Source organism: Pteronotus mesoamericanus, unplaced genomic scaffold, assembly GCF_021234165.1.
Source record: "Pteronotus mesoamericanus isolate MK-2021 breed Mesoamerican mustached bat unplaced genomic scaffold, CSHL_Meso_final scaffold_54, whole genome shotgun sequence".
Taxonomy (NCBI): domain Eukaryota; kingdom Metazoa; phylum Chordata; class Mammalia; order Chiroptera; family Mormoopidae; genus Pteronotus; species Pteronotus mesoamericanus.
In genome coordinates, this window is record NW_026555321.1 from 74,201,663 (window position 1) to 74,214,381 (window position 12,719).

A 12,719-nucleotide genomic window follows, 5' to 3' on the forward strand; every position below is an offset into this window, starting at 1 on the left:
GGTGGGGGGGTGGGCAAGAGGGAACCACACATTGATGTTTCTCTCCCTCTCTTTCTCCCTCCTTCCCCCCTCTATAAACAAACAAACAAACAAACAAACCTAAAAAAATAAAAGAGAAAAAGAAATGTCTAGGATCAGTCAAGTCGACATCACTAGAAATCAAGTGGGCCAGAGAGAACCAGAGACCAAAATGTAGAGTAGAGTTTGCCAATGAATAGTTCTACCTATGCAATATCTGGGCCTCAGTTTCCTTTAAACATAATAAAAACACATCCCATCCCTCCACCCATTCACTCCTCACTGACTCTACAGAATTGGAGATTCAACTATAAAACAAACTTTAAATGCTCTAGGCAAATATAAAATACTAATAAACAATTCTCTGAATTAAAAATACAAACATATACTTCTATATAAATAAAATTATAGTGTAGCAGGTAAATATATACTATATATTGTATACCATATATAATATATAGCATGAATCCAATTATATACTATCTAAAATATGATATATAACATTATAATATATCCCATAACATAACAAAATACACAATCGTCCCGAGTTTTAGAATTACATGAAGTAATTTTTAGCTCTTCATCCATGAAGAAAAAGCCCAAAGGTAATGCTCTGCCCCATTTTCTAAAGAGAATTGGCTCTTATGATATGTTGTTGCGCACTGCCACTTGCCTCACCAAAATGCACATGCGAGAGCATGTACTGATTCTAGACTACTACACAGTCTGGAATCGAACTGGGTAAGCCAGGCCTGGGTCCATCATGAGGCAAAGTTTCCCCATGCCAGAGCTACCAAACCTGAGATTGAACTTACTGGAGAAAACAAAATAGATTTGTTACTGAGAAGCTCAGTACTTATTTCAAATCTATAAGTGCAGTATAATGGTTTAGTGTAATAATTGTTGGAAAGCAAAGGTTCACTTCTTTCCTTTAATCTCACAATGATCTGAGATCATTCAGACTTAGCAGACTAGCAGTTTCTTATTAATTACCTATTAAAATAAAACAACTGCATAATTTCAATAACAATAAGATTTTTAAATCTTGAGTATCACATTAACAATTTCAATAGCCATCCAACTCTTCTTTATTTCTTTTAAATGGGAAATGAAAGCAAAAATGTAGTGAAATAAAAAAAGATGCCAGAGAATTCTAAATTTACTCCCTTCGTATCATTTGACTAACATCAAAAGAACATATTTTTTCCTTTCCTTCTCTAAATCTTTGAGAAATATATAGCCATAAATTATCACTTTTCATACAATTAATCTGTAATGATTTCTGAACATACTTTTTAAAAATATTTATTAGAAACATATTATTTGTTACATTCATCAAACTTATGGAAAGATCACATTTTAAATAAGTATGCATCTTTAAACTACTGGTAAAGCAAAATCCATCATTAATATGGCATAAAGCTCACCATACCTGGCAATAAAGGAACAAATTTATAGAACAGTTCCATGGATTTGTGCCGACATTCTGTCTGGGGCCTCCCACAATTGGCTAAAAGCCACTGGACCACATCCAATAAACACAACGATGCCGCAGGTGGAAATCCTCTATACAGAGATAATACATGGTATGTAAAATACAACCTAAGATTCTGCATTTAATGGACCCAAAAGTCTAGAAATCATAAACTTAACTTTGCCATACTGATATATGTAAATATCATTAAAAGGCATTCAATTTATTTTTAATATATTATTATTAGAATACAATAAAAATGTAAAGATTAAATAGGCCCTAAATCCTGCTTATTTTCTTTTTCTTTTTGAGAGAAAAATTTAAAAGCATTTCTTAAAAAAACAGCATCAAGTATTTTCATGTTTCCTTTGTACTGCACTTTACAACAAAAGAGGGTTTAAAATCTAAAGCAGTGTTCCTCAAACTGTGGTCCTCAACCAGTTGCCTCAATATTATCTGTAGAGGTGGCAGAAATGCTAATTCTTGGCCCTACCTCTGACCCACTGAAACAGATTCTGAGGGCAGGGCCCAGCAACCTGCATTTTAACTAAACTTCCATGTAATTCTGATATATGTTCTAGTTTGAGAGCCAATGATTTAGAGAAATAGGAGTTAATGGTAGAATCTGGAAGAATAAATTTTAAAATGGACAACATATTACTACTCGGTCTATATGAGCCGATGCTTTCACAGAGTTAACAGCCACCAGTGGACAGCAGAGTTCCCTGCAGAGATACAGAGGGGCTACTGAGTGGCACACACCCACAACCTGTCTGAGAACGAGACTTTGCTAGGATGGAAATGAGAGCAGAGGCTGGAAACCACTCAAAAGCTCAGACTTCGTTTTGAGCAGCTTTATCTCATAATTGTATGATTCCATGTCTATCAAAATCCTATTACTTCAATATTTCAGTTCTTATATTTCAAGTTTACTCCAAAATAGTTCATGACTATTCTAATAAAATAATTTCATATTGAATTTGTACTCAAATTAGTGCAGGTAAGATAAATCTCAGTTACAAAACTATTTTTCAAATTCTATAGACTGTCCCAACTGAGATAAAATTTTAGCTTAAGCTAAACATTTTCAAACATAAAGCTTTTTAATGTGTTTGGAAAACTGACTCTTCATTATGTCCACATATTTCTTGTTTAGAAAACTGTCAATATTTCCACACATTTCTCCCATGTTCTCCTTTATTAACTGGGAATTAGTTTTATGTTGGGGGAAAAAAATGGAAAATGAAGCAATATCACCTACCGTGGCCTACGTCGTTTTTTTTCTTCATTTAAAGAAACGTGCTTCTTTTCAATGATACGCCTTATGTGATCAATGGCATCACAACACTGTTGAACTGTACCTATTCTCAAATACAAAAACATATTTCCAAAGTTTATTATTATAATAAATTAATATTACATTTATTGGTCTAATTTTAATTAGAGATAATTTTACAATAGTGTTAGTATCTTTTCATCCTTCCAAATATAAAATTTAAATAAATGATTTACACTGCACGTCCAAAACCAAAAACAAAACCCATATTTATGAATGCAAGATAGGGAGGGCAGACTGGATTAAAGAAGGTGAAGGGATTAGCCAAAGAACATATATGCATAACCCACAGACACAAACAGCTCTGTGGTGATGGCGGGAGGGAAGGGTGGGTGGGGACTGGATGGAGTGGGCAAAGGGGAGGAAATGGGGACATCTATAATATTCAACAATAAAAAAAATCGTTAAAATGCAAGATAGTATAATGCACACTCACACATATAGCAATACCACACTTAATTAGAAACTGCTCTACATAGAGTGGACTTTGGATGTTATTACAAAACCCACATAACACGCAACAGCCTGTGTACCTCAACTTAAGGCTTTTATTTAAGGGTATAACTTCCATGACATTCCTTTCTTCTTATGTAGGTTAAACTATATTATAGGTTAATAATATGACCACAGTAGGAGGATAGAAATAAAATAGTAATACATCCACAGATGCCTAGGGTTATTTAGGAAAGGAGCCTTACACAACTTATAACTTCTGTTGTCAAGAAAAAGTTTCTTTTCTACACTTTTTAAATATGGCAGTGATACTTACTGAAAAAGTAATTTAATAAGATATTAAGATAAACAATGCAATATTAACCTATTTCATAGCAAGGATTAAGTTTTAACCATCTGTGTCCATAGTGGGCTATCAACATGAAGGCTAATAGAGCTCAACTTGTCTTTTAAAAAAAATAAACAAACCACAATCTGGAGAAATGAAAGAGAAATTCTGCCATCATGCAGCTATGTGACCTCGATCAGTGCTTAACATTCTCTGGGCCCCTGTGCCCTATCTAGTGTGGAGACTGAATGGAGAGATCTCTAAAAAGGCCTCCAGCTCAAAAATTCCATGATGTTCCTAACAGATTCTGAATAGAATTTAATTGTGAAGACTATCATTTATTATTCTCTTAGCTATTTTAGCCTATTCCTGACTAAATTTTTTTTATTTCTTAATTATTTATGTTCAAAATAGTTTTATCACAATCTTCTAATGAAACCAATGTTCTACTTTCTAAATTATCATTAGTGAGTTCAGGGACCCTGACCACATCTCCGTGGTTATTACACCTAGCAGTCTTTACATTGTACAGTCGGTACACTTTCACATTTTGTGTCATCATAGCAACTGGTTGGCTTCATTGAAACTCCCAGTAAAATTGTCCCACCTGGCCTGGGTGGGATCTCCCACCAACCAGGGGTCAATCCCAGCAGCCACCCGGGGTACATGGTGAGTCTTAGAGAAGGAGGGCATGGCAGACTCTTCTACAAACTGGAGCTGAAGCACTGGAGGGGTATATCTCCCATCATATTTATCATCCTAAATGGGAGAGGTGAGAAAAGCATACCACCGCGTGACAGAAGTAGCTGAGGCTTAACCCGAGTGAAAAAGCTCTTAAGACTTGTAAGGCATCCTGCCTGGTGTGGCTCAGCGGACTGAGTGCCAGCCTGTGAACTGAAAGGTTACTGGTTTGGTTCCTGGTTAGCACAGATGACTGAGTTGCAGGCCAGGTTTCCAGTTGGGGGCATGCGAGAAGCAACTGATCAATATGTCTCTTGCACATTGATGTAAGAGATACATTGCACATTTTCTCTCACATTCCCTTCCTCTCTTTCTCCCTCTCTTTCCCTCTCTCTAAAAGTAGATAAATAAAATCTTAAAAAAAAAAAAAAAAGATTTGTAAGACACACAGAATTGGCATGCAAAGAGAAGCTTGGATAAAACCTACCTAAGGCTTTCTCATCTGTATGTGCTAATGCCAGACTTTCCATATATGTAACCAAGGCTTCAAACACAAACTGTTCCACCAGAGACTCTTCTTCCCTGTAAAAGAAAGAATACTGATTTTTACATAAGAAAACAATAAAGCAGAAAAATGAGGGCAAAAAGTAATATTATTGACCAATACATAAATTTTGTTTTTAAAAAATAGCTCAAATGTTTAAAACATAAAACCTAAAATACTTGTCAAAGAAGAAAATTTCCTCAAGAATAGACTTCAAAGACAACATATATCAAAAGAGGCAGCACTGGCTTCTTCTCTGTACACAAGTACCTCTTCGTCCTCCTCTTATATCTGCAATTGCTCACAGTGCATAATCTTAAAACCGTTCTTCTGACCACACCTCCACATACATCATTAAAATTAAATGTAGTAGAAAAGACTATCTGATACTGCATCTATGTTTTTTTAAAATAAAAAAATTTTAAAAGCTTTCAACCTATCCAAAAACAAGTCAACACCAAGACCTAACTCTAAGCCCTTTTACAAGCATATCCAGTAAATATAAATGTCTGTGGACCACTTATATTGAGTAACCTCATGGGTTGATAATCATGGGTTATATTTAAGTCTTTTATCCATCTTGAGTTTATTCTGATGTATGGTATAAGTTGGTGGTCTAGTTTTATTTTTATCTTTTGCATATACCAGTCCAGTTCTCCCAGTACCATTTATTGAAGAGGGTATTTTTACTCCATTATATACTTGTGAACTCCTTTGTCAAATATTAATTGACCAGAAAGACATGGGTTTATTTCTAGGCTCTATTCTGTTCCATTGATCTATGTGTCTGTTCTTATGCCAATACCAGACTGTTTTGATTACAGTGGCCTTGTAGTATAGTTAGATATCAGGTATTGTGATCCCTCCTACTTTGTTCTTTTGTCTCAAAATTGCTAATACTATTCAGGGACTTTTATGGTTTCATATAAATTTTTCAAATTCTTGTTCTAGATCCTTGAAATATGCCATTGGTATTTTAATAGGAATTGCTTTGAATCTATACATTATTTTGGGTAGTATGGATTTTTAAATGATGTTAATTCTCTCAATCCATGAACATGGTATATGCTTCCATTTATTTGTATCTTCATCAATATCTTTCTTCAGTATTTTATAGTTTTCTGAGTACAGGTCTTTTTCCTCCTTGGTTAATTTTATTCATAGGTATTTTCTTTTCCTTGTTGCTATAGTAAATGAGATTCCCTGCTCCTAGTTTTTCTTTCTGATAGTTCATAGGTGTACAAAAATGCCCTCAATTTCTGAACATCGACTCATTATCCCACTAGTTGGCAAAATTCTTTTATTAGGTTATGTAGTTTTTTGGGGGAGACTTTTTTATGGTTTTCTGTATACATTATCATGTAGTCTGTGAATAATGGCAGCTTTACTTCCTCCTTTCCAATTTCAATGCCTTTTATTCCTTTTTCTTGTCTAAAAACTATGGTGAGAATTCCAGTACTATGTTAAATTGAGTGGTGAAAGCAGGCATCCTTGTTTTGTTCTTGATCTTAAGGGAAAAGCTTTCAGATTGTGCCCATTGAGTGGATGTTGGTAGTAGGTTTCTCATACATGGCTTTTATTATGTTGAGATATGCTCCCTCTATTTCCACTTTGCTGAGTGCTTCTTTATCATAAATGGGTACAGGATTTTATCAAAAGCTTTTTCAGAATCTATTGATATGATTTTTTCCCTTCATTTTGTCTATGTGATACATTAAACTTATTGATTTGTGAATATCGTACCATCCTTGCATCCCTGGGATGAATCACACTTGATCATGGTGTATAGTCTTTCTAATGTATTGCTGGATCTAGACTGCCAACACATTGTTGAGTAGCATCTATGTTCATCAGAGATTTGGCCTGCAATTTTATTTTTTTGTTGTGTTTTAACCTGGTTTTGGAATTAGAATATATTGGCCTCATAAGAAGAGTTTGGGAGTCTTACCTCTTCTTTTAATTTTTTGAAAAAGATTGAAAAGACAGAAGTTAGTTCTTCTTTAAATGTTTAGTAAAATTTGCCTGTGAATCCATCCGGTCCAGGTTTTTGTTGTGACCGGAGTTTGATTACTGCTTCAAATTCATCAGCTATTATCAGTCTATTCAGGCTTTCTGTTTCTTCTTGATTCAGTTTTGGAAGATTGTATGTTTCTAGAAGTTCATCCATTTTGTCTATGTTGTCCAACTTCTTGGCGTGTACTTGCTCATAGTAATTTCTTATAATCCTTTGTATTTCTGTGGTATCTGTTGTAATTTCTCCTCCTTTGTTTATGATTTTATTTGGGTCCTCTCTCTTTTTTTCTTGATGAGTCTTGTTAATGGTTTGTCAATTCTGTTCATCTTTTCAAAGAACTAGCTCTTGGATTCATTGATCCTTGGTGTTGTTTTTTTAGTCTCTGTCTTTAATTTTGCTCTGATCTTGATTATTTCCTTCCTTCTACTTGCTTGGGACCTTGCTTGTTGTTGTTCCTCTAGTTCTCGTAGATGTAGGGTTAGGTTGTTTATTTGAGTTTTCTGTTTTCTTTAGGTAGGCTTGCATTGCTATGAACTTCTCTCTCAGGACTGTTTTTGCCATGTCCCATAGGTTTTGGGTAGTTGTGTGCTCATTCTCAATTGCTTCCAGGTGCTTTTTGATTTCTTCCTTGGTCCAATTGTTAACCCATTCATTACATAATAGCACGTTATTCAGTCTCCATGTATTTGAATGTTTTTGAGTTTTTCTTCCTTGAGGTTGGTTTCTAGTCTCAAGCCATGGAATCCGGTAAGATGCTTGAAATGATTTCAATTTTCTTGAATTTGTTGAGGCTTGTTTTGTGTCCAACTGTGTGTTCTATTACTTGAAATGATCCATGTGCCTTTGAAAACAATGTATATTTTGCTTTTTGGGGGTGAATTGCTCTGTAAATATAAATTAAGTCCATTTGATCTAGGGTGTCACTCAATACCACAATATCCTTGTTGATTTTATCTTTGGACTATCCATCGTTGATAGTTGGGTGTTAAAATCCTCTACAGTGATTGTATTGCTGTCAATCTCTTTCTTAAAGTCTTCTAAGACTTTCCTTATATATTTAGGTGCTCCTATGTTGGGAGCCTCTATGTTTACAAGTGTTACATTCTCTTGTTGGACTACTTTCTTAAGTGTTAGTAGCGACTTTCTTTGGGTCTTGTTATGGCCTTTGTCTTGAAGTCTATTTTGTCTGATATAAGTATTGCTATCCTAACTTCTTTTTTCCTGTCCCTTTGCTTGAACTATTTTTCCCCATCCCTTCACTTTCAGCCTGTGTAGATCTTTTGTTCTGAGGTGGGTCTCTTGCAGATATCATATATGTGGATTGTGTTTTTTATCCATTCTGCTACCCTATGTCTTTTGATTGGAGCATTTAATCCATTTACATTTAAGGTTATTATTGATTGGTATTTGTTCATTGCCACTTTCTCCCTTTGAACCTGTGTTCCTCACTCTCTCGCTGCTTCCCTCCCTCCCTCCCTCCCTCCCTCCCTTCCTCCCTCTTCATGTTTAGTATCTCTTTCAATGCTGATTTGGTGGGGATGTATTCTTATAGCCTTTTTTTGGCGGGGGGGCGGGGGGGCTGCATATTTTGCCTTCCATTTTAAATGTGAGCCTTGCTGGTTATAATAGTCTTGGTTGCAGGTCTTTGCTTTTCATTACTTGGAAATTTTTATACCAGTCCCTTCTGGCTTGTAGTGTTTCTGTTGAGAAATTAGCTGATAACCTTATCAAAGCTTCCTTGTATATTACCTGCTGTTTTTACCTTGCTGCCTTTAAGATTCTCTCTTTGTCTTTAAATTTTGCTATTTTGATTGTAATGTGTCTTGGAGTGGTCCTGTTTGGATTCATCTTGATTGGGATCATTTGTGCTTCCTGGACTTGCATGACTTTTTCCCTCACCAAGTTAGGGAAGTTTTCTGTCATTATTTTTTCAAACATGCCTTCTATTCCTTGCTCCTTTCCTTCTCCTTGCTCCTATGGTGCAAATACTGTTATGTTTCATGTTGTCCTGCAACTCACTTGAACTATCTTCATTCTTTTTGAGGCTTTTTGTTTTGTTGCTCTGACTGGGCGATTTTTCCTACCTTGTCTTCCAACTTGCTGATTAGGTCCTCTGCTTCATCTAGCCTACTTTTAATTCCTTCAAGTGTATTCTTTATTTCAGATGCTGTTTTTCATTTCCTCCTGATTCTCATTCAGTTTCTCTGTCCTTTCTCAAATTGATGTAGTTCCCACTAAGTCCCTGTGGCTCCCATAAACTTCCTTGTAGTTTTCACTTAGTTGTTTGAGCATCCTCATAACCATTACTTTGAACTCTCAGATAGATTGCTTGCTTCAATTTCATTTAGCACTCTGAGGATTCCTCTTTTAATTCCTATAGGGGGTTGTTTTATTGTCTCCCCATTTTAGGTGACTCTTTTTGTTTGTTTCTGTGTATTAGATTGATCTGCCTTGACTCCCTGTCTTCACGGGCTGGCCTTCTGCGATAGGAGACCTGGGGGACTCTTGTTGCAGTCTCCTAGATCTCCTGTTGTAGACACCCTAGGGATGCTCTTTATGCAGTTTATGTCGGCTCTCTTGTTGTAACTGGGTTTTCTTTGTTGTTGGCTCATTCACTGGTGGGTTCTCCCCTCCTGCTGGCTGGCTGAGAGTTACAACTTCCATGATGTCTTATATGCTGTTATACCGGTACTGCCAGAACAAAACAAAACAACCCAACAAACAAAATCCACACCAGCAAAAACATCCCCTAACCACAACCACACTATCCCCAACAAGTGAGCAAAGATTAATAAAGCTGGAAAGAAAGTGAGAACATTATAAGGAAAAATAATATGAGGTGACTAACTGAACAAAAAATTATATTGAGAGGACAGAAGGATGCGAAATAATAAGAGTAGGAAATAGAAATAAGGTGAAGAAAGGGAGAAAATAAAATTTACAACATAAATTAAAAAGTGAGGAAATAGGGCAAAGTGGAGTATGAAACAGGAAGAATATAATATGATTTTTGAAATGTTAAAAATAGTGAAAAACAGGAACCAAACTGAAGGAAAACAACCACTGCAGCAATATTCATGACAAGTAAGCAAAATTAACAAAGGTAGCAAAAGAATTTTATTTAAAAAAAAAGACAAAAATGTATTACGATTTTTCTAAAGAAAAGAAAAATGAGAGGGTAGAGGGAGGAGAAATGAAAAGTGTTAGGACTAGAAACTAGGCTAAGAAAGGGACAAAATAAATTTAAAATGAAAATAAGAAAGAGCAGGAGGAAGCTGAAATGGAGTAGGATATGGAAACAGTAAAATATGAGATTTGAAATAAATAGTGAACATCTAGGAATATAATTGAACAATGCAGTAACAACCACAATATCAATGACATAAGAGCAAATATGAATAAAGATGGAAGGAGAATAAGGACATTGTAAGAAAGTAAAAAAGAATGTGAGATGACTAATGGAAAAAATGGTTTTGAGAGGATGGAAGGAGAAATAGCAAGAGTAAGGAATAGAAACAAGGTGTAGAAAAGGAAAAAAATGAAATTTACAATGAAAATAAGAAAGGGAAGGAAGAAAGTAAAATGGAGGAAGAGAGGGAAGAATAAAATATAAGATCTGAAAACTAAAATTTAAAAAAGTGAAGAAGAAAATTGAAGAAAAATTGTTAAAAAGTTATGCAAGATTAAAAAAATAAAGCAAATAATGAAAAAGAGCAAAGTAGAATTCATCTCAGCAGAGTCTAGTGTTTTCCTACTGTCTTTTCCTTCTGGATCTGTCTCTGGATGTCAGATGGGGTCCCAGTCTAGCTTTAGGCAGCCTGTTCGAGGGTACAATCAACCCACAGTCTGTGCCTGTCTTCTTCAGTCTGGTCCTTGCTGTTCTGCACTTCTTGCTTTATATCAGCACAAGACCCAGGGGAGGTTGATCTAATGTCTGACAGCATTGTATGTACCACCTCCTATAGTTTCTATAGGGGGCTCCTGATGCAATCAGGAGGTTGGGGGTCCTGGTTCTCCCTTCCGGGGCACTGTTTAGTATTTATGAAGATGGTGGGAGTGTTCCTTGCCCCTGTGCCACACACCTTGGTCTGTCCCAGATTATTTCCAATAATGCATAGTTTCTGATGAATTAGCTCTCTGTTTAATGTGAGGAGCCAATCAGTGTAAAAGGGTCAATACTTTCCTGTTTGGCACTGGTGTTAGCTCCATATAAAAGCTGAAGCTGGGAGGGACCGTGAATACCCCTTGCTGCATCAATTTCTAATCTCTCTGCTGTGTTGTTTTCAGTGGAACAGAGCCTGATGAGGAACTAGTATAGCTTATCCCACCTGATAAAAGGTCAGAAAAGGCTCTTTTGGAGATTCTCTTTCTTTCACCTGTGGATATGAGCCTGACAGGGGGTTCCTGAGCAGGCCTTACTCTTCTGCAGAGTTTGCAATCCTGTCGGTGGGGGTTGGGCCTGCCTTCTTCCTAAGGCTTTGTGCTCCATGGTGTGAGGGGACCTGCCGGACTGCAAGGAATTTCAGGCGCTCAGCTCTTGCCTGTCTAGCTCCCAGTCCACTGCTCTCACAGAAGACTCAGACCCAAATTCTCCATTTTATATGAGGCTCCCCAACTCGCCACCCTTGCTGGGTAGGGCCCCGCAATCCTCTCACCTTGCATCTTTCTAATATCCTGCCCAGCTGGATTCTGTGGGTACAAACTGCACTTTCAATCTGGTTTCTTTGCTGGCAAGGCAGCTATGTGCATGTGCACATGGTATCCCTGCTCAGCTACACTTCTGCTCTCATTTTTAAAAGTCTTTATGTGGCATCCACACTGCAGCACTGAGTCACTGCCCAGTTCTCTGTATACTCTACCACCCCAAAAGGCTAAGTCTTTCTCAGTCAGGACTGGTTGCAACCTGCCAATGCTTCCGATGGTTTCAGGAGAGAGAATTTCTTTCTGGAACTCTCCTAGTTAGTGCTACAGCTATGGACATGCTGATTATCGTGTGTGTAGCGTGAGACTCCCAGACTCTATATATCCTCCCAAGTCTCTCCCAATTAGGGTTGTGGGTTCCCGGTGCTAGACCAGGGCACCCCACTTCAGGAGGGGCAGGAGCTACTAAGTTGTGTTTTCTGTAGTCTCTCCTCTGCTGAGGGTGCCTTGCACAGGTATTTCCCCTTCAACTTATAAAATCTCTCACCAGATGATGCAAAGTATCCTCTGTATATATTGACTTCAAAAATTCTTATCAGCTGAGACCTGGCTGGTGTAACTCAGTGGATTGAGTGCCAGCCTGCAAACCAAAGGATTACCAGTTCGATTACCAGTCTAGGGCGCATGCCTGGGTGGCAGGCCAGGTCCCCAGTAGGGGGTGCATGAAAGGCAACACACATTGTTTCTCTCCCTCTCTTTCTCCGTCCCTCCCCCCTCTACAGATGAATAAATAAAACCTTTTAAAGAATTTCATATCAGCTGAGATTTCGTTGATTGTTCATGTCATTTGTCAGAAGATCAGCTGAAAACTCATGCTGGTGGCACAAGCAGGTGGGCTCTGCTTCTTCCTACTTGACCACCATCTTCCTACTTATTCAAAATGGATTTTAAAAACAAGACCTGCACATATGCTACCTATGTGTGAGACCCATTTCAGCTCAAAGGACACATGCAGAATGAAAGTAAAAGGATATTTCATACAAATGGAAACAAAAAAGCAGGGGAGCAAACTATCAGACAAAATAGATTTTAAAAGAAATGGTGTAGTAAGAGACGAAGCATCTTGATAAATGGTTCATTTCAGCAACAGCATATAACTCTTATAAACATCTGTGAACCCAACTAAATAGCACCTAATGATACAGCAAATATTAGTGGACATAAAGGGAG

At 37.0% G+C, this 12,719-nt stretch overlaps 1 protein-coding gene across 1 annotated transcript in view; it reads right to left on the minus strand.

Moving 5' to 3' along the window:
* The window catches only part of PRKDC (protein kinase, DNA-activated, catalytic subunit), a 223,763-nt gene that overhangs the window by 136,589 nt on the left and 74,455 nt on the right, over positions 1 to 12,719 (minus strand). The window contains exons 28-30 of the mRNA XM_054595436.1: positions 4,778 to 4,872; positions 2,754 to 2,853; positions 1,451 to 1,584 (exon numbers count right to left, since the gene is read on the minus strand). Coding sequence (XP_054451411.1) covers positions 1,451 to 1,584; positions 2,754 to 2,853; positions 4,778 to 4,872 — 329 coding nt within the window. The remainder of the gene's footprint in view (positions 1 to 1,450; positions 1,585 to 2,753; positions 2,854 to 4,777; positions 4,873 to 12,719) is intronic.